The sequence below is a fragment of the Hipposideros armiger genome, unplaced genomic scaffold, assembly GCF_001890085.2.
Source record: "Hipposideros armiger isolate ML-2016 unplaced genomic scaffold, ASM189008v1 scaffold_140, whole genome shotgun sequence".
Lineage (NCBI taxonomy): Eukaryota > Metazoa > Chordata > Mammalia > Chiroptera > Hipposideridae > Hipposideros > Hipposideros armiger.
In genome coordinates, this window is record NW_017731490.1 from 2,705,741 (window position 1) to 2,726,367 (window position 20,627).

The 20,627-nt window shown below is 40.4% G+C and overlaps 1 protein-coding gene across 1 annotated transcript in view; it reads right to left on the bottom strand.

Annotated features, from left to right (window-relative positions):
• The window catches only part of VWA8 (von Willebrand factor A domain containing 8), a 315,962-nt gene that overhangs the window by 186,834 nt on the left and 108,501 nt on the right, over positions 1 to 20,627 (bottom strand). The window contains 4 exon segments of the mRNA XM_019650364.1: positions 3,350 to 3,421; positions 9,275 to 9,381; positions 12,475 to 12,581; positions 17,116 to 17,231. Of these exon segments, the coding sequence (XP_019505909.1) occupies positions 3,350 to 3,421; positions 9,275 to 9,381; positions 12,475 to 12,581; positions 17,116 to 17,231 (402 nt within the window).

Below are 20,627 nucleotides of genomic sequence, written 5' to 3' on the forward strand. Positions count from 1 at the left end.
CGCCAGCATTTGTTGTTTGTTGATTTATTGATGATAGCCATTCTGACCGGGGTGAGGTGGTATCTCATTGTGGTTTTAATTTGCATTTCCCTAATCACTCAGCAATTGTTTGTGGAAGGTTTACCGCATGCAAGGCACAGGGAGGATGAAAAAAGAACGAAGCCTTTTCTCAAGGGCTCTCTCTCTTCAGCAGGCAGATGGCAGGTAGATGCACAAGTCTAACAGAAGCCAAAAGAAATCTATAAATGCTGTAATAGTTCAGAGAGCGGGGCCACCCCTTCAGGCTGATGTGTTCAGGAAGCCTTTAGTAAAAGAGCATAATATATACATTGGGTTGTCGGAAAAGTCATGATGCATTTTTGCAACGAAAAACATAGAAAAAATACATCATGACTTTTCCAACAACCCAATAGAATGTTACAGCCGGAGGGACCTGAGGAAATCCCATTCTAGTCTGGTCATTTTATAGACAACAACAACAAAAACAGAAAAGAGAAGAAAAAAGAAAACACCCTGTAAGGAGGAATAGCAATTTACCCACTATCACATAGAGAGCTGAGAAAATCTGACAAGAAGGCAGGTCTCCGGGTTTCAGCTTTTCCATGATGCCACACCCACTCTGGGGCTGAAAGGGCGTCAATAGGCAAAGACGGGAAGACGAGAACGTGCTGACAAGGAACGAAGGCTGGTTAAAACGCTGCTAAGAGGTAGGTTTGGAAAGCTGTGGTTAGCTAATCTGAGGACAAGAGTCTGAGGGCAGGAATGCAACACTGGGCTGCAGGCAGAGTGGCAGCAGGAAACGGAGGACGTCAAAGGGCAGCCTAAGAGAGCTGGACTTTTTCACCAGATAATTTAATGGACACGGGTAGCAGACTCTACTTAACAAAATTTGCAAGTTCCTTCAACATTGGTGTTATTATGATAGGACACTGACAGTCTTAGAGGTTTATAAGAAAGAACACCCTTCTAATATTAACTAAACGTACCAAGTGTATACCGAATACAGTCTCCCTGTGTCCACTTTTCTCTCAGTGACAGGATCGGGGTAAAAGAAGGCAAGATGCCGTGGGCTGCTGATGGGGGGTGCAGTGCGAGGCACTGACTTCCAGGCATCTGTCTGTGAGCGCCGTGCCTCCTGCCTGCTTCTCCTGAGGTTATTCACCCCGCAGGTTGTACCTGCTGGTTCCTGAGCCAGCCCAAGGCCAGCCCGAAAGTGGGGGTGGTCTCCCATCCCTACAGATGCTGGGGTCCAGCCCTGCCCTGCACAGCGGTGGCTACCCTTCACTCCACCCCACTGCCTCACTCGGCCCGAGGGCCTTCTTTTCTTTGGGGCCGGAAATCCGGAAAGAGACTGGGGGCAGCATGCCAGGTAGGACTTTTCAAATACAGTAAGTCCCCGACTTACGACCATTCAAGTTGCGAACTTTCACAGGTACGAAAGGACCTCGCATTACGAACATTCGTAGATGCGAACAAATCGCGGAAGTACCTCAAGCGTCTCCCGGACATTGTCACAGATGTGCTGCTGTGTGCTCACTGTACAGTGTGATAGTGTGCAGTAGTCCAGTGCTCAATCAGAGCCCAGGATGTCCGGAAGCAAGAGGAAAAGCAGTGGTGATTGGAGGGGACTGCTAGGAAGCGCAAAGCAATAACCATGGAAACAAAGGTGAAAATAATTGAGAGATTGGACCGAGGCGAAAAGATGGTAGACATCGCTTGTTCTTATAACATGAATTGTTCAACCACTGGCTTTACATTGCATATTTGTGTCCAAGGTATATAAGACTCACTTTGTCGGACTTACGAACGAATCCGACTTACGAATGTTCTACTGGAACGGAACTCGTTCGTAAGTCGGGGACTTACTGTAATGAAAAAAATATTGTGAATAATTTATCACCTTCCTTTTAATTCTTGTTTAAAAAAATGAAACAAGAGAACATTAAAGCCCTTTCTATAATAACAGTACAGCAATACACAGATTTAATTTTAACTGAGCACCTACTACTGAGCCAGGCACTGTGTGAAGTGCTTTCGGTGCATTATCTCATGTGATCCTCACATTAGCCTGATAAAGTGGGGCAATTTTTATTCCCAGGTTCCATATAAGGAAACTGAGCTTTAATAAGATCAGCAATTTGCCCAAAGTCACGGTCATCCGTGACATAGGAGTTACTGGACCTCTAGCCAGCTAACTTCCAAGTCTGTGCACGCGACCATTAAACCCCTCAATTGGCCCATTTTTATTTTTTAAAATAATGAACACCTCAAAATGATAAGTTTGAAGGACTAAATAAAGAATATGCATTGTTTCTATAAGTTAAAGAAAAAAATGAAGACCCAACTCCTCTAGAAGCTTCTTATCCTTAATTTAAGACTAATTAAAATAACCAAAGATGCTGTTCACTGTGAGTCTGACAATTCGACTAAGGGAAATTATCAGGACTCTCTAAATATGAAGTATTCATCCATTCCCTCCGCGAACACATCTACTATGTAGCAGGTACTGTGCTGGGAGCTGAGGACACAGAGATGAGCGAAAGGACTGTGGTCTCTGCCCTCGGGCTGCGAAGACATCATTCTATGTGGGAATCCGGTGATTGATTCCCACATGACCAGCGTGATGACAGGGGGACAGGAGGACGCAGAAGCAGGGCAGCCGAACCGGGTAGGGACGGATGAGGGGAGCCCTCCCTGGAGTTAGGGGAGGGGGTGTGGGAAGGGGGTTGGAGGCTCCACGCAGAGAAGGGCACGGATCAAGGATCCAGGGCCAGCGCAGCAATTAGAAGCTGCCGGAAGTTCAGAGTGGCTCCAGCTAACACAGTGCCAGGTGGGAGGGAGCGGAGGCTCAGGACTAAACAGTGGGCCAGACCCTGCAGGACACTGAGAGCCATACTGAAGGCTATACCTGAGGGCAGTGGGGAGTCGCTTTAAGCAAAAAAGGAAGACTTGATCAGATTTCAGTTTTTCAGGTATCGATCTGGCAGCAGAGTGCACAGTAGAGCAAGTGGGTATACGACAGGGGTACAGCTATATTAGGCAACTATCGCTACAGTCCAGGTGCGAGGTGTTGGTGAGCGGGGCTAGAGTGACACACGTGGGGGAAAAGAGGAGATACTTATGAGGTAGAACGGGCAGGGCTGGACGGGGATTGGATGGGGTGTGATTGAAGCCCTGAGATGATTCTGAAGGTTACAAGGTAGAAGACCCTCATTGTTTAATTAAACTAGTCACTTAGGAAACAGAAAAGAATCATTTCTAAAAACTTTTTCCAACAAAGAGGAGACACTTACTGTTGAGCCGTTACTATCAATTATTCACTAGTGCCTGAGTTCCAGCCATAACTCACCTGGTTACCAACCAGTAACAGATGTTCTCCAAGAAGAAAGTCCTTGAGCATATCTTCCATCACTATCATGTGCTAGAGAAAAGGAGACGACAGGTTAATTGTGTTTTATATAATCGAGATGAAATAAGACAGTTAGCTCTAACAGTATCTTCATGGAAAGGAAAACACCTACTATAATAGACAAACAATTTGATGCTTTTAGAAAAACAAAATTAATGCTGTGGTTATAAGTAAGTTATATAACCAATTAGGCCCCTGATGCTGAAAACTTGAAATAGTACACAGGAGCAAAACTAAGCCACTGACCAATATTTCAAACATTTTTTCAGCAACTGCACGATATAGAGTTGGCTTCTAATTTAATGTAATATTTAAATGAACATTTGCTAAGGTAAATATACAAAGGCTTTCTAAAATAACTGGGGGTTTCCATGGAACATTTTACACTGACATACCCTTAACCACTATGGATGTATAGCTTTGGAATTAAAGGTATATTACTAACCTTGCACATTTTTTAATTCAAATTATACAATATAATAAAAGAACAGAATTAAAGTTGTTCACAAGAGCCACAGAGGAAGTTACACTGCTCTTTTGTATGTTGAGAAGTAGGACAACTTTAAGTAAGTCATGAAGGCTCTGGAGGGTGGGGGTAGAGGCGAGAACTATATCCCAGGACAATTAATATCCCTATTACTTCCTCTGGCTTTCTGAATCAGAACGATAATGGCCTCATAAGGACTGAAGTTGTTGAAGTTCCCTATTTGTAAAAAAGGCAGTGTAGACCCGGTAGCTCGCCATGGGATGGATAATTGTCTCAATCTTAATATCTGATTAAGTCTCTCTTTTTTGCTTAAATTGGCTCATTTTGCATCTAATATAGGCTGCAGATATTTTTCTAACTTGTCACTTGCTTTTCTTTTCTCACCTTGGTTTATGGAGGGTTGTTTTTTTTTTTGATATCTCGAACATTTTTCCTTTTACTTGTCCAATTAAGCAATATTTTCTTTCAGAGTTTCTTTCTTAGAGAGAAAAATTGAGAAAGTTTCCCCACCCTTTCAAAAGCAGATGAGTATTCCCTAATGTTCATCTTGGAGGTTTTTTTGTTTTGTTTTAAATGCTTTCAGATACAGCATGGAGCTAGAATTTTAACAAGGCTTGGAGTAGGATGAGATATCAATTCATTGTCCTTTCTGGAATGCTTTTAAGAACCAAAAGAGACATTTTTAATAATTATGCTGGGACAAGAAATGTAAACAATGACTATCTTAAGCAAAGCAAGGTGCCTGGTTACCCTAGTTAAAAGGGAATCCTAGGACCCTTCTTTAATCTGGGGTCTAGTGGTAACCGGGTCTGGGGAGCTCTTCTAACTATGATGAAAAGTCAGTGGCAATTACCAGACAACATTAAGTTCTTCCAGAAATAAATGGGTTAATCTGCATAAAGAACGGACATTAAAGTTGGAATGAACGCCTGCATAATCAGGTAAAAAAGCAATGTAAATGCTGAAAAATAATCCAAACTATGTCTACAGTCTACTTTTTCTCATACCGTCCTCCTTCATGCCTTCATTACATCTAACTAGATTATTCAAAGCAGCCACATTAGCTAAGGCGGCGGTCACGACCTACATAATTCTTCTCTTAACCGCCTGACCTCCTTAGTACCCCAATTTCTTAAGTCTCCGCTCCCAGATGTCCGTCTCTGCAGAGCCCTTCCTACCTCCCTAACAATTTCTCGCCTCCTGGGTTGGATCTTCTGGTAGTAACTCCTTACATTTCCTCCGTGTCCCTTCATTTGTTCTCTTTTTAACCTCGTACATGCTTCCCTGGGGGAGGAGTCACGGTACAGGCAGAGCAGGTTGTGTCTACTCGTGCACGGGCACACACCTGAGGAGCGAAGGGGGGCTGTGTGCAGAGCCGGGGACCCCAAGGCCAGCTCTTGAAGAGCTACTGCTGACCCTACGCCCCCAACCCCTGCCTCGTCCATGCCATGGCGGCTACTACCCGATCTGCACTGGCCTTGCAGGACTTGCTCAGCTCCAGCCTTGCATTTCTGATAACTATGGAACCACACGGTCATCTCCGAGTCTCCTCGAATTCAACGCGTCCAAAACGCGGTTCAATACTTTCCTCTCCACTTCCTTCTTTATCCTGTATCTTTTATCCTGATTAATAATGCCATTTTCTACCACCTGACCAAACCCCTGTCATCTTAATCCTGTCCACCCCATTCCTCCCATATCAACAGACAATTACATACCAAGTCTAGGTTATTAAGCCACCAAAAAGTCAACTGAATCTGTCCTTTCCGTGTTCTCCCCACAGTTTTCACTCAGCTTTTATGATCTCTGGCCTAGATTTTGACAAGCCAGTTTGGCTTCTACTTCAGTCTCGCCTGAGCTGACATGCTCTCTGCAGTACAGCCATACCTCATTTCACTTTATCATGCTTCGCAGGTGTTGAGTTTTTTACAAATTGAAGTAAGACCCCTCACCAGCAAAATGACTATGACTTGCTTTTGGTACATTCATTTTATTGCGGTGGTTTGGAACCAAACTGCAGTACCTCCGAGGTATGCCTGTACTGACCGACTATTTGTTATTCAAAATCCTGTCACTTCTTTTTTCTTTCCTTCCTTCCTTCCCTCCTTCCTTCTTTCCTTCCTTCCTTCCTCCCTCCCTCCCTTCCTTCCTTCCTTAAATATTTTACTGGGGAATTGGGGGAGGTGAACAGACAAGTTGCTGTCCTTTTGTTCTTCAGTCTAGTTGTGGAGGGTGTCCCTTCACTGACCCATGTTGGTGTTATCATTGCACTCTTCCTGGGTGAGGCAGTCGGTCACAGTGGCTCTTGGCTGCTCACGCTGGCTGCCAGCCACTCACAGTAGCTTATGGCAGCCCACGGCAGCTCCACTGCAGCCTATGCCATTGCCGGCGACTCATGGCAGCCCAGCTCCAGGTAGAGCTGTTGTTCACCATCTTAGCTGTAGAGGGCAGTGTCACTGGCCCTCATGTGGGATCCGAACCAGGTCCCTGCTGCTCAGAGCTGGCGTCCCAAGCCAGCTCTTAACCAACGTGCCACTCGGCAGGCCCCTGTCACTTCTTTCTTGAAAATTCCTACATGACCCCTAATACCTTAGCAACAAAGGTCACCTCCTACCTTACTGATCTGGTCTCAGCCTCGTCTCCTACCACTCTCCTCCTACATCATGTTCAGGTCATGGGCACAATTTAGAATCATTTCCTCTTTGTGTTTCTTTTTGCTTTTCCACCAGACTATGTGCTTCTGGAGCGAGAATCTCGGTCTTTCATCTAACACAAAGTTCTACTGATTCTGCCTACCCCTGAAATAGCCCTGCAATGTGTCCTTTTCACTCCGTCCCCATGGTCACTGCCTTTGTTCAGATCCTTCCTAACTTCACCTGGACCATTCCAGCCTCCTCCTCACTAGTCTCTCTCTGCCTTGGTTCCAACTCAGGCGACATGGAAGAGGGAATGCAAAGTTAGCAAAAGTGGAAATGGCTTAAATCTTTCAATGGCTTCCTCACTCTTCTGAACAGCATCCAAATTCCTTAATTAGCAAGGTCCAGATGACCCAGCCCTTTCCTAACGCATCGGTTCCATCTCCTGTCACTATTCCATTTGCAACCTCAGCTCTCTGCCATTGACAATTAATTATATGTAGCTCCCTAAATGAGCTACTCTGTCACATAGCCAAGTCTCTGCAAATGCTGAGTGACTCTCAATTTTGCCTGGTTAACTCATTTTTCATGATCATTCTAATCTGGGACCATTGCCTCATCAGTGCTGCCATGGTAACCTGCACGTACTTCCATCACACTGTACGGTAACCATGCTTGTCTTTCTCCCCTCAACAGATACAGGCACTTGTGTGGGAGTGTGCTTGCTTACGCGCGCGTGCGTGCATGTGTGTGTGTATTTTAATTTCTGTGTCCTAATACCTTAGGACAAGGCTTGAAACATGGTAGATATTTTAAAAATTTTTTCAGATCTAAAGCTCGTTAAGCTTATTCAAAGGCAAATTAAACGTTTTCCTCCAATTTCTCCTTCTATCTGCTGCAAGTGGAATAGTCCTTAATCAGAAATTTAATGAAATACTAATCATGAACATTCAAAATCTTACTTATCCTTTCATTAATTCATTAATTCACTCTACAGATATTTATTCAGTAGTCACTATGTTATTTGCTACAGATATAAAATAAAGAAAACACCACACTTTGCGTTAGTGGTGTGGAAAAACATTTAAAAAATCGGTCTCAACACAATGTGTTAAGGGGACCACAGGGCATAGAACAAGATGGTAGAGAAGCATCTAAATGTGCCAGAGGCATGGAAGACAATGGCCTCAGAGATGAGGTGTGGCATAAAGGACATAGGAATACATGCAACGAAAGCACGTGTCATCACGCCACTGTCCCTAGAGCTAGTACAGCTAAAATATTTCATTAATGGTTAATTCACAAGGCTTTCTGAAGAGCAGGAATGTGTGGAGACAGGCGACAGACAGTCCCTCAGGGCCCCTGTGAAGTTCACATCAGCCCTGAAGTCCTCAGTGTCTGTGTCACAGGCGCCATGGCAACAGGCCCTGTTCAAGGGCACAGGGCTCCCCCTGCTACTGAACTTCTGCATCCTCAGATGCTGGCAAATCTCCTCAACGTTCGCTACCAGGGAGCTTTTCCAATGGTCACTTATAGCAGTTTCCTGATTCTTTTTTGTTTATTCCTTTCTATATGGGGACAGAGTATGATACCATCAACGCTTCAAAGTAGAATATTTTCCTTACAATCATGTTTTTATCTATTGATAGATAAGATTTTTTTCCCTCTTCTGTGTCTCATAAGTAACTTCATTTTCTGTTCATTTGTCCACTGTTTATATAAGAGCATTAATGCTCTGGAAGAAAAAAAAAATCTACATTAGTTAACAGGCTACGGAATGAATAAAAAGCAATTGGGTTATGCCTTTTGCTGTGCCACACATGATGATTCAAGTGTTGACATATTTCAAAATATATAATCAATATTTTTATTGAGAAAGAAGAATTTTCCTAGATACTTTCTAAGTTGTTAATATCAGGTAGGGATATAAATTATGGTACTCATTAGACAACAAATAGGATGGAAAAATGGCAGATAAAAAAGAAATTTTATTTTAGTATCCCTAAATCCCTACTATAGTGAAGGCTGTAAGTAGAAGTTCTTCTAACATAATTTGTAAATGTAAGGTTATTATTTACATGTACTTTAGTGACCAAATATTACAGAAAATTTAAGTATGTGTTTTACTGTAAAATGAATATATAACCACTTGACAGAAACTCTGGAAAAAAAACATTATATTATGGATAATTTTCTTTGGAAAAAATTCTTCTTAAAATGAACATCTACAATAAAGCTTTCTGGGTACACACTTATTTCTGTGTCTTAGTAGAAGGTTCATAATTATAGGTTAGTTTACATGTGGGAAATTACCTACATCCCTTTAGAAAAAGAAGAAAAAATAAAGAACAGAAAAACACTATAAATTTTCAGGAAAAGAAAAGGAATGTGAACGAACAGATGCATAGGACACATCCCTCCCTGAACTACTAAAATGGTTTAACAGCCAGGAAAGCAAAAGAGAGGATAAGTATTATCTCGACTTTGTTTTTAGTTTAACAATATATGTATTTATTTACCTAAAACATAGTGTATGTGTACATATAAACTTTATTATGCTCCAATCATAGCAGCAGCTCTCGCAATTTTACAACGCATTAATAGAAGATGTTTCAACCCTTTGTTTCGCATCATTTGAATTGAACTTAGCAAATCACAAACATAAACAGTTTCACTTGAACTAGAAGGAAGAGCTACAGTGTAGGTGGCAACGTGTCCGTGAACGCAAGGCAATGACCTTACCTGAATGTTGTCATAGAACAGGACGTCAGGCACTTTCATCTTCTCATGGGCATTGTAGATCGGTGCGCTGACAGCTCCAATCCTCAGGGATCCGGATGCGACTTCACCTGAGAATGTCACACAGGACGGAGAATGACTCGTGGTACCATCCTCAGAGAAGTCAAGTCCAGCCCATACAGAATGCGACACAGCATCTTTAACATCCCGTGGGCTTGTCAAGGAATTTTAATTTAATGTATAAAAGAAATGAGCTTGAAGGTGGTAATAGAAACCTTGAAGGTGTTTTATTAGCCTGAGTATTTTTAGCTCTTCATCAAAAAGTTTAAAGCTCTACAAAAAGCTTAAAATGTTCCAAAATGTAATAAATTTTATTTAAAACAATGTATATAGCAAACAGCATACAGATAAAATTGAGAGGGGAAAACAAAACTCAGAGCTCAGCCAGGTCATCTTCTTTTTTTAGGTCATCTTAATAAGCTTGTTCAGTCAAAGACTATAACACATATATAAACCGAATACACATTTAAAAGCTCTGAAGTACCTTGAATATCATTTTTTTGGACCCATCCGTTGAAAAAGCACCTATGAGAATCCCCTAGCAGTCTAGTAAAAAATACCGATAAACCCATCCATCCCAGAGCTCTCAAATTACTGTTTGCAGGGCTAGTCCAGGAGGTGGATATTTTGAAATAAGCGCCCCAGGTGCTACACAATTATTTTGTGGTAATTATAACTGTCCTGTCTCCTACAGTTGGTCGAGAGCAGAATTTGAGCTCCCTGAAGCCAGGAAACTAAATAATCAATTCCTTGAAGTCAGGGACAATACTGCATGTGTACTCTCTGCAGTAACCAGACACACATGCTCACCATCTGAACATATTCTAAGGTCAATAATAACACTAATAGTACTTGTTGTTTTTCTGATGATCAGTCACAGAAGCTATCCTTTCCTGAGAGCCTTCTATGTACCAGATCCCAAAGCAGGAGCTTCGGCTCATGGTTTCTTCATACAATTTCATGTAATTTTCCTAACAATGAGACAAGAATTATGAAGAAGCTGAGAAGAACACAAATTAGGTAATTTGCTTACAATCTCCCAGCTAGTACGGCTAGAGCTAAAAACAGAACTCAGGAGAGTCTGATGTTCTTTCTGCCCCGTGGGGGACGCTCAATCCTTTGACTCCAAATATTCCATCCTGTGTAACTGCCCGAGCAAGCAGGTAGAAAATTACTGTATCTGAAACAATTAACCTATCTTTTTACCCCCCTACTTCACATAAGAAAATTTGCTATTTTTGCGGTAAAGCATTTTGAAAGACGGTGCAAAAGCAACATTGGCGTCTATGGAGTACCGTGAGCAATTCTGAGCTAAAAAGAATTAAGCGATCAGCCTGTTTAATCACTGCTGAGTGCTCCCTATTTGCCAAAGCACAGTGGGCCCCTTCCTTCAATAGATTCTAGCCATTTTCCTTTTATTCACTAGTTCTTGCAGGAAGGAACCCATGAGTAGCCGTGCTGAGAATCTACTATTTATTTACTGTCACCAGGTCTCTGAAATAGACCCAATACGTAGCTGTAAAAGGAAACAGCAGGACTGTGTTGGTGAGTTTACTATGCACTTGAATGTTGAGATGACACAATCTCAGATTCACACAGCATGTGATATCATCTAGGATTTACTTTATAGAGTGTCTCTAGTTCAGTACATTTAGGGCTTTAGGACAATTTAATTCACTCAACCCGTGCTTACTGTTAAAATTTCAAGCTAGAAAAGGGAAATGCATGCACAGTGGTGATACTGTACTTCTCCAGGAGAAAACTGGCGAGCAATCTTCTAAGAAATCTCATGGGACGCCATTATTGTGGTATATTTGTCAAGGTCCTCGGCCTGGTAGGATCAAAACCTGATCTTCTCATTACAACAGAAGATAAACCTAACTCTATTTTGTATATATAAAACCAGAATTGCAAACATATTACATAGCAATGAAAACTGCACCTGCCATATGACAATATGACACATGGTGTCAGATCAGTATATCGTTTGGAGGGTGACCTGCATGGAAAAAGCCAAGTCCTTACCAGAACGTCGTTTGGTGAGCATGGCCTCTGAGCAAGGAAAGTGAATTAAATGAATTCTCCACAAGAGAGATGGCATTCAAGATGAATGGAACCAGATGAATCAAAAGTCTCTTAAGTTAGCTTCCTTATCCCTCACAAGGCTTAGATGGGAACCGCTAACACTGCCCTGTGGGCAGGACTAAAGAATTTATAATGTGAAGGATGCAGCTTTTCTTTGGAGATGTTAAAAAATTCAGTCAAGTAACATTACGAGTCTTAAAAAGTCCCAAAGTTACTCTGTCTCTTTGAATTAACGCTGTGTATCTGTACCCAGATCCATCAGTATGCTGAGTTTATAATTTTTCTTGAAGAAAGGCATCTAATTTCCTCAATACCAAATTCTTCTCTCAGTATAACCCCCAACGATCAAAAACACCTACTACAAAGAAAACCACGATAGTCCCCTGTGGAGAGAGGTCACACATTGGACGTTTTGATAAAACAGGGAATTACCTCAAAAAAATCAGAGAACCTGTGACAGTGCTGTAATTGAAGAATGAGGAACATTTTAGGAAGAGCTAAACCTCCCTCCAAATGAAAATTATCCTTACGGCTACCCAGGAGAAAAGCACCACAAGACAATACTTGTGGAAATGCAACAGTAGGGAGGCATGAAATAGAACACTGAATATTCTCACGTTCTAGGTCAACCTAGACTGGCTTCCCACACATGTCCCTTAAGACAATGGGTGGTCCTCAAAATGCAAATGTTGTGCAAAGAAAACAGAATTTTAGATTCTGTGGTGAAAACCAGTTGGGAAAAAAGGTAAAACAAGGTCACACAAGTCAGTTTGCACCAGACATTATGTTCGTGTCCATTGTGACTCTTGGAGCGAGAGTGGGGGTGAGGCGAGGACCTATATCTGGTGTGCATGGAAATAAAAGAAGCATTCTACGGTTTAACTTGTAAGTGGGTTTCAACCTTTTATTATTATTTTTTTAATAAAAGATTCATTTCTTCAACCCAGTAATAAAACAAAATGAATGGAAAACACAATGATTTTTTATTGAAATTTAAATAATAGAAAATGTTTGATAATTATTATGTCACTTACAAGAGAAACAAATCAAATACTTACATTTGTAATCCTCCAGTTTTGGTTCTACATTATCATCGGTACTTATTTCTATTGAAGCATCTGCCAGGTTTTTTTCTAATGCTGACCTTGCAAGGCTTGGTAGAAACCTGGGGGACGAGGGGAGGATTTAAAGATAAAGTCAAAGCTTTTCTGTGATTCCTAAATACCTTTTGACATGTGTACACACACACAAATTACAACCAATTAAGGAAGCTCATTCTGGATCTGAGAAATACAAATAATAAACTTCAAGTACATGTGATGATGCAGTAGGTTTGTTGAATCTGCTTGAATAAGTAAAACTCATTTGTAATTAGCAGTATTCATTTATATACCACAATTTGCAGGACAAGACTTAAAATGATATGCTTTTACAAATGGATTTAGTATACCCCATAACTTTTGTTTACCATTTAACTGGCTTACCAAATTTTCTTCAATAGATGAAACAATATTTTAACCTGTCCTACGTTGGCAATCATAAATTCAAATTCGTGGAGGTGGATTAATGAGGTTTCTTTCACTTTCTCATACAAATTATTGAATAAATTTAATATTACCCAGCTTGGTTCTTCCTTCCATTTAAAAATCCTGCTTATCTCTTCTATACGTATTTTGTCAAAACAACACCCTTGCATTCTTCATCTGTAAATAGGCTGTATGAACATCATGGGCTTGAACATTAAAACAGTTTCCCACCCATAAATACACCTGGAGTTTATGATCCCAAGTGAGCCCACAGAAATGACTTTTAACTCATGGTCCTTGTGCTATTTTACTATAAACTAACCACTCTGTGCCACAGTGTTCTAAATAAGCATACGAACAGCACACCGCTTCTCACTTAGGTTTTTGCCCACAGCTCTACACCTTTCATGGTGCTTCCCACAGCCTTGAGGATACGCTCTAACAAGACACGTTGGTGTGAGTGAGAAGGCAAATGCATGGGCGGGTAACGAACTGCTGGATTTCCCATCCCTGTAATACTCCAAGCCACACAGATGACACTGTCTCCCAACAATGACTCGCTTTGGTCCCAGGCTATGTATGACAGGGGCCTTATCTAGCTCTAGGCTGGTAGTTCATCAGCTCAGTAACAAGTCAGACTTACTGCCTGTCGTTCATCTCTGAACTTTCATCGCAGTTCTTAGACTGCTGCCTTTTCTTTCAAAACCAAGCCCTCACCTCATCTCCCAGAACCAATAACTGGGCCTGTGTCCTGTTTCCTGAGCCTGTCTTGGCACCCTGCCCTACCTCCCCCTCGCTACTATCCCAGGACCTAGAACCTAGCCTGGTAACACCAGGCCCTGTGGATGCACCCCCATTACTTCCTGTCAGACCATCTTGATCGACACTGGCCACTGGCAGGGCTCGCCTTTGTTTGCTGTTCCCAGAACCCCCTGACGTCTATATAGCGTGTCTATCACACATCCTCACTTTGCCCCGGTACTGGGACGTTTCTAGATGGCCCTCCAAAGCCTGGGGAGCACAGCAGGGAAGGCACGTGTGCCCCCTTTTAATGGCATGACAGGTATTGCATGCCGATAGGGCACTTTTTCCCACTGACTAAGTTGAATGCTTAGCTCATAATTTTCTTTCCCTATTTTTTCCTAATTTGTGAATTTAAGACCAAAAAAAAACCAACAACATTTAAGGTGCTACTTTAGGTGTATCCTTCAAGTGTTGAGATTCATATGTTTATGTCATAGGTTTGTAAATATTTCATAATTTCATTTTTGAATTTTCTTTTAATATCTTATTTGGTTAGAAATGTATTTTTACCTTTCCAAATATATGGGCTTTAAAATGTATGTCTTGCTCTTGTTATGAATTCTGTTGCGTTGTGGTCTGAGAAAGTAATATTCATAATGAAGATTCTTTGATATCTTCTGAAGCACCATTTTTTTTTCATCTAGTTTGGGGTCAGTTTTGATACGGGACAAACGTTCCATGTGTTCTTGAATAAAATGTGTATTCTTTGTCCACTGGTAGAAAGTCCACTACATCAATTCTTCTCTATCTTTTCTAATTTTTTGAATGCATGATTTATCAGTCTCTGAAAGAAGTGAGTTAAAATCTGTCATTATACTGTTGATTTATCAATTTTTCATTGTAATTCTGAGGTGTGAACAGTTCAGGACTATTAAATCTACTAAATTAAGTTTCTTTGCTCATCTTCATCCCCAGTCAAGCTTTTGACTTTGACGTATGTTTTGCCTAATAATAATACTATATCTCTTCTTTTTTGGTTAATTTTTGTCTGATATATTTTCTTATACCTCCACATCTGATCTTTCTTCACTGTTTTAGGTGTGACTCTTGTAACAGCATATAATTAGGTTTAGTTTGTTTTTAAAACTCAATCAGAATCTCTAACTTTCAACTAGAAAGTTTAACCTTGTGTGATATTTATGCTTAGTTCTAACATTATTTCATGTATACTCTTCAGGTTGATTTTTTCCCCCTCTTCCCCCCTTTTATTTCCACCTATGTTGTATTGCTCAAGTTTTCTCTATTTGCTTATTTCCATCTCTATTGGATCCATTTTCATTCTTTCTTGTGGTTACCTAAAATTTATACGTGAATACTTGAAATGACGAAGTCTAAAGTGATTCAACATTCACATCCTAAAGAACAGAAGAAACTAAGAAAGCATTCATTTCTCTTTTATCAGCTTTTATATTCTCCTGCTTAGTGTTTTAGTTTCACACTGTTGTTAAATATTTCCCCATATTAGTATTCATTTTTATTACTTTTTTTTATATTTTAATTTAATAATATATTTACCTATTTCCTTCCTTATCATTATTTCTTGCACACCATCTTTCTTTCTGAATTCAGTTTCCTTCTTGCTGAACTGTGTCCTTTAGTAGTTCTTTCAGCAATGTAGTAAACTCAGTGTTCATCAAAAAATGTAGTTAGCTAAACAGAGACTTCTGGGGTTCGTGGTTATTTTCCATCAATACTTTCAGGATATTATCTAACCTCCTGGAATCTATTGTTGCTGCTCTGCAGCTGCTAGCTTAATATTGCTCTTTTGTATTCTTTTTCTACTCATAATTTTTAAGTTGTTCACTTTGTCTTTAATTCTATGCAGTAATATCACAATGCATACTTTTTCCCAAACTTTGATCACTCTTGTTTATTTCTTAGATCAATTCACATTACTTGATTTATTTTTGTGTTTTTTAAATAAATTAAAAGTTGATTCAACTACCAGGGCATATATGAAGGTCTGCAGAATTATTGTGATTATTTAATTGTAATATATTCAAAGTATTATTTTCCCTTAGGCTCTAAAACTATTTACATTGTTTAGCATTGACTGTTTATTTCTATTAACATACATCTATACCCAAGTTCTAAGAAAATGCTGGGTAGGTAATGAATCTATTTATTTGTCTATATTTTCTCAATTCATGACCCTAAAAGATAATCACCTAAAGCATTTTTTTTTAATTTTCATTTGGAAGTCTAATATTCTTCCACTTAAAAGAAAAAAAATTTATTATTTTTCATAATTATTAGTTTTCAAAGAGTTACTCTATAGATGCTGGAGAGGAGCCTCGTTTTAGCTGGACACACCCACCACTGAGAGAACAAATTCAAGTTGCTCACAAGGATCTTATTTAACTACAACTAAAATTGTCCACTGAACTGGAGATTTATTTATAGAGGGCAATTATAGATTCTCCTACACTGAAAATAGATTGTCTTTTAATTCCTTTTGTATATCAAGGAATGCATGAACAACAGTCATGACCACCATAAAAATATTACCAGATCATATGAAAGGAGTCTAAAAGAAACCTCTAGTGATGGAAGGAGAACTGTGTGGTGAACACACCATGTGATATCCAGATGATGTATTACAGAACTGTACACCTGAAACCTACGTAACTTTACAAACCACTGTCACCCCAATACACTTTAATTAAAAAATAAATAAAATAAAACAAAAGAAACCTCTGGGCCTACTGGACGTTGTTCTTAATCTTTCTTATTATTCTTTTAAAATAGTCTCATGCAAGTATCTTGATTCTGTAAGAAAATTCTATAAGCCAATGTTTTATAATCATTTCCAAACAGGTATGAAAAATATTAGTGTAGACTGAAAAGGTGATAGTCTTGCTAAGTTTGGGCAACAGGCCAGTAATACCTTGGTTTGCGAGCATAATTCATTCCGGAAACAAACTACTCGTACTGCAAGACATCACTCGTTTACCAAGTTAAAATGTATTAGAAATGTTTGCTCATCTTGCGGAACACTCGCAAACCAAGTTACTCGCAATCCAAGGTTTTACTGTACTATCAAGGATAGGACGTTCCAGTGCAAATCTGGGAGGCTGTAAGTATCATGAGTGAGAACACCAGCTCAGAAGACACGTGGGCTGGAGTTCAAATCCCAAATCCACTTTTACTTATTTACCACTGTGTGGCCTGAACCAAGTGACTTATGTAGTTTTCTCATCTAAAAAATACCCCTTAAAATTGTTGTTATGCCTAAACAAGGTACAACTGAAAACTAAACACAAGGCAGAAACAGCTACATATTCCGACCAATACTTTTTCCAGACTGTCTTTAAACTTATATTACTGTTTTTCCAGAAACTGGCACGCAGGGAGGAAGGATACAGTCACCTGGCAAGGCAGGCTTTAGTGACAGCCCTGTGAAGATTCTCATTAGGGTGCCGCGACAGCCGACGAGAAATTCGCAACAGCTGCCTGGTGGAAAGTGATGCTGCCAAGGACTGTGCCTGTTAAAGGGCAAAGACAGCCTGTTAAGAGCCTTGTTTCAACTTGCTGAAAGCCCCTTTAGATGGGCATCAGAGCAGAATTCAGTATTCCTGAAGGACAAGGCCAAGCTTAAAATAAATACGCACTGTTAATGAATTACAAATAAAAGCAAACAAAGGCCCACTTACACTTGAAACACTCCTGAAGATAGTTTTTAAAAAATCTATAAGAAGTGTGTATCAATTAAATTCAATGAGAGTGTTTTCACTGTGCTAAGTGCTGTGTATCCATGTTTTTTGGGGGGGAGGTGGAGGTTGGGTGGAGACAGGATGTAACATGATACAGGTTGCCCTCGACTCATGTACAGTTAACTATGTTTTCATTTTTTCTGCTTACACAAAGCCGAACTGTTAAGATATCCTGAAAATGCTTAGAGCTTTAAGTAAACGTATGACTTCTGAAATACAGAAAAGGAGGCTGCCGACCACAGAGATGTCAACGGGTTTGTCAGGGGGATGGCAGCTAGCTTTTCAGAATCCTTCCCCTATTCTGTCAGAATAATTTCACTCGTTTTCCTAACTTCCCCAAATCCTAATAGCAGAGTTGCTAGTATAGAACTTAGGATATGTAAGTACCAATAAATACTTGCTAACTTGAATTTGAAATGATCTTGGCAGGCAACATAATGTTTCGGTAAAGCTTAGAAGCTTTGGAATCAAGACAAATCAGGCCCCCATTTATTAGCTTTGTGACCTTGAGAAATTTCTGAATCTCCTCAAGCCTCAGTTTCCTCATCTTTAAAATGGCAACAATAATGCCTTCATCATTAAGGTTATGGGGATTACATTAGACAATACTCTAAAGCACTTAGCATAGGTCAGGCATGTGGGTACTCAACGAACGCCAGTAATTATTATTAATAAAGTCAGCCTCTTCAAAATGAAAAGAAATCCAACAGAGGAACAGGATGTAACCTACACTTTAGTGTGAATTTAATGAATCAGATTACTACTGATCTAATTCCCGACTTAGATCAGTAACATTAGGAGATAAAGGTTTTTCACTGAAAACCAGAGGAAAGAATAACTTTTGAAGCAACTGGCCTTTTGGGAGGGCAGAACAGTCCTGGGTGAAATGTCACAGAGAGTGAAGAAGGCAGTAAAGTGTCCCTGAGCACCTAAGAGAACAGAGAACGGCAGTAACAGAGTTCAGAATGGACCATGGGAAGGTGCAAAAGAAACACTGAACATTTGCTTATTTCAGCATTTTGCTTAAGGTCATTTCTGAATGTCCCAAGGAAGAAAGAATGAATTGCTCTCTCCTCTCTCGTGTATTTCACAGCTTCATGAGACGCTGGTCTGCTGTTATTAGTATTTTATTTCAGCTCCATCGTGGGTTAAATGGCCCTTTGGGGACTAGGCTGGGAGCATGACCACCATTTATGACATCCTTTTTTCTATTAAAAACACATTCTAAGTTTCAAAGAACTCATTTACAAGCAAACATTGCTTCATCCCTGTTTACAACAGATTTGAATCCTACACATGGAGACAATATTTAAATATAAGAAAGCATAAATTGCAACTCAAAATAGCAAATAATTGAACACCAAAACAAATGGAGCACTTGACAACTGCTATAGGGGCTGAAAATGCCCCAGTGGGCAGGGGGATGATATGAACAAAGGAACGAACGCAAAGGAACAGAGATACATGCAGAACAACGAGGAAAGCACGTTTACTAGAGGATCCTGTTGGAAGCTTTGCTCCCAAGTAACCAGGGCCTGGGACTAACCCTTTGAGGAGTTTGGGCTGGCTCCTAGAAGGGGCAGGACTGTGTGATGCACAACATAGTAACATGACTTTAGGAAGATTCACCTGGAAGCACTATGTAAGGTAGTCAAGGGACAGAGAGAACTGAGATGGGAATCTGTCTACAAAAGGGAAAAGTCCTACGTAAGGTTACTGGCAGAAAGAATGGATGGAAGGGGATCAACCAGTGTTTCAAAGGGCTGGGCAACTGATGGATATGAGAAGGGAGGTAGGACTGAGGATGTGATTACTTCAGCCAGTATCACCGGAAGTATTGGAAGTTAAATATGACTCAGCAATTCCCATCCTTAATGCCTGGGGCCATGACCACTTTCTACCTTAAACATGGAAAAGGTCTGACACATGACTCCGGCCAGGGGATTCTCAGGACAAGGGTCCTGTTCAACGATATGGTGACATTCTAAGGTACAACATTCTAATCCCATTCCAAGCACGACACAAATTCAGCCTTCATATTTCATTCTGTGATCAGTAAGGATTTGTGAATTTGAAAAATACCAACTTTCAGCCGACAACACCAAAATGCTTTGTAATAACATCCAGTGTTAAAAAAAAAACCAAATCAGAATGAAGCTTACCGTTGAGCCATTTTCATGTTGAATAAAGGGTTTGGTTATCTCTGCTCTCACATTATTAGCAATTAAAAATTGAGGGCGTACTTTAATTTAAAAATCCCTAATGTATTTAACATATATAATATTAAATTTCTAACTGCAGTTTTATATTACAAAAAAGCAGGTGAGGACGTGAGGACGTTCCCTTGGTTATGCAGTTACCATGGTTATGCAGTTTAAGAGCATCCCTGAAGGGTTTTTCACATTAGCAGGACTAATAATAGTACTTGAGCTTAAAAATATAAAGATTCAGATCAAAATGATTAAAAATAATTTTCCTCTTATTCCTCTTAAGGAATTATTTCTTTTATGAAAATGTAGTATGTTCTCAGGGAGAGAAAACTCTAGGGATAACCTGTTAATTCATTATTAATTAATCAATTTATTCATTCATTCATCAACCATTTCAGTGTCTACCATGTGCCAGGCACCAGGCTGAGAAATGAGAATAAGAGAATGAACAAGACTCGGCCTCAAGGAGTTCTAACACTAACTGGGTAGGTAAACGCCCACTGGGATACAGCCGCAACAGGTCAGCGTGAGAAGCAGGTGCCAAATGTCCCGGGAGCACACTGGACAGAGCAGCTGCTTGTCCTAGAGGGGCTGAGAGAACCTGACAGAACAGGGAGCCTGGTGACATGCAGACAGACAGCAAGCGCATCCCAGGCATGATCTGAGGCAGGGGCGTTCGGGTAAGCACTGGGCTTAGAGAAGAGCAGAAGCCAGGTGTGGGGGTTCAGGGTGCTTCAGAAGAGGCGGTAGGAAGTGAGGCCCGGAAGCAGCTGGCGCCAGAAGGAACTCGGCAGCCATGCTTAGCAGGCAGTCCTTCCGTCTGCAGACAAAGAGGGTCCACCTCTTAAATAAAGGAGGGAATGGAGGTGGGAATGGTCACTCCGGGGACAATATGGAAGATTCATTCACTCATTTATTTAACAGATATTTTCTGAACACCTACAACGGAGCAGGTGAA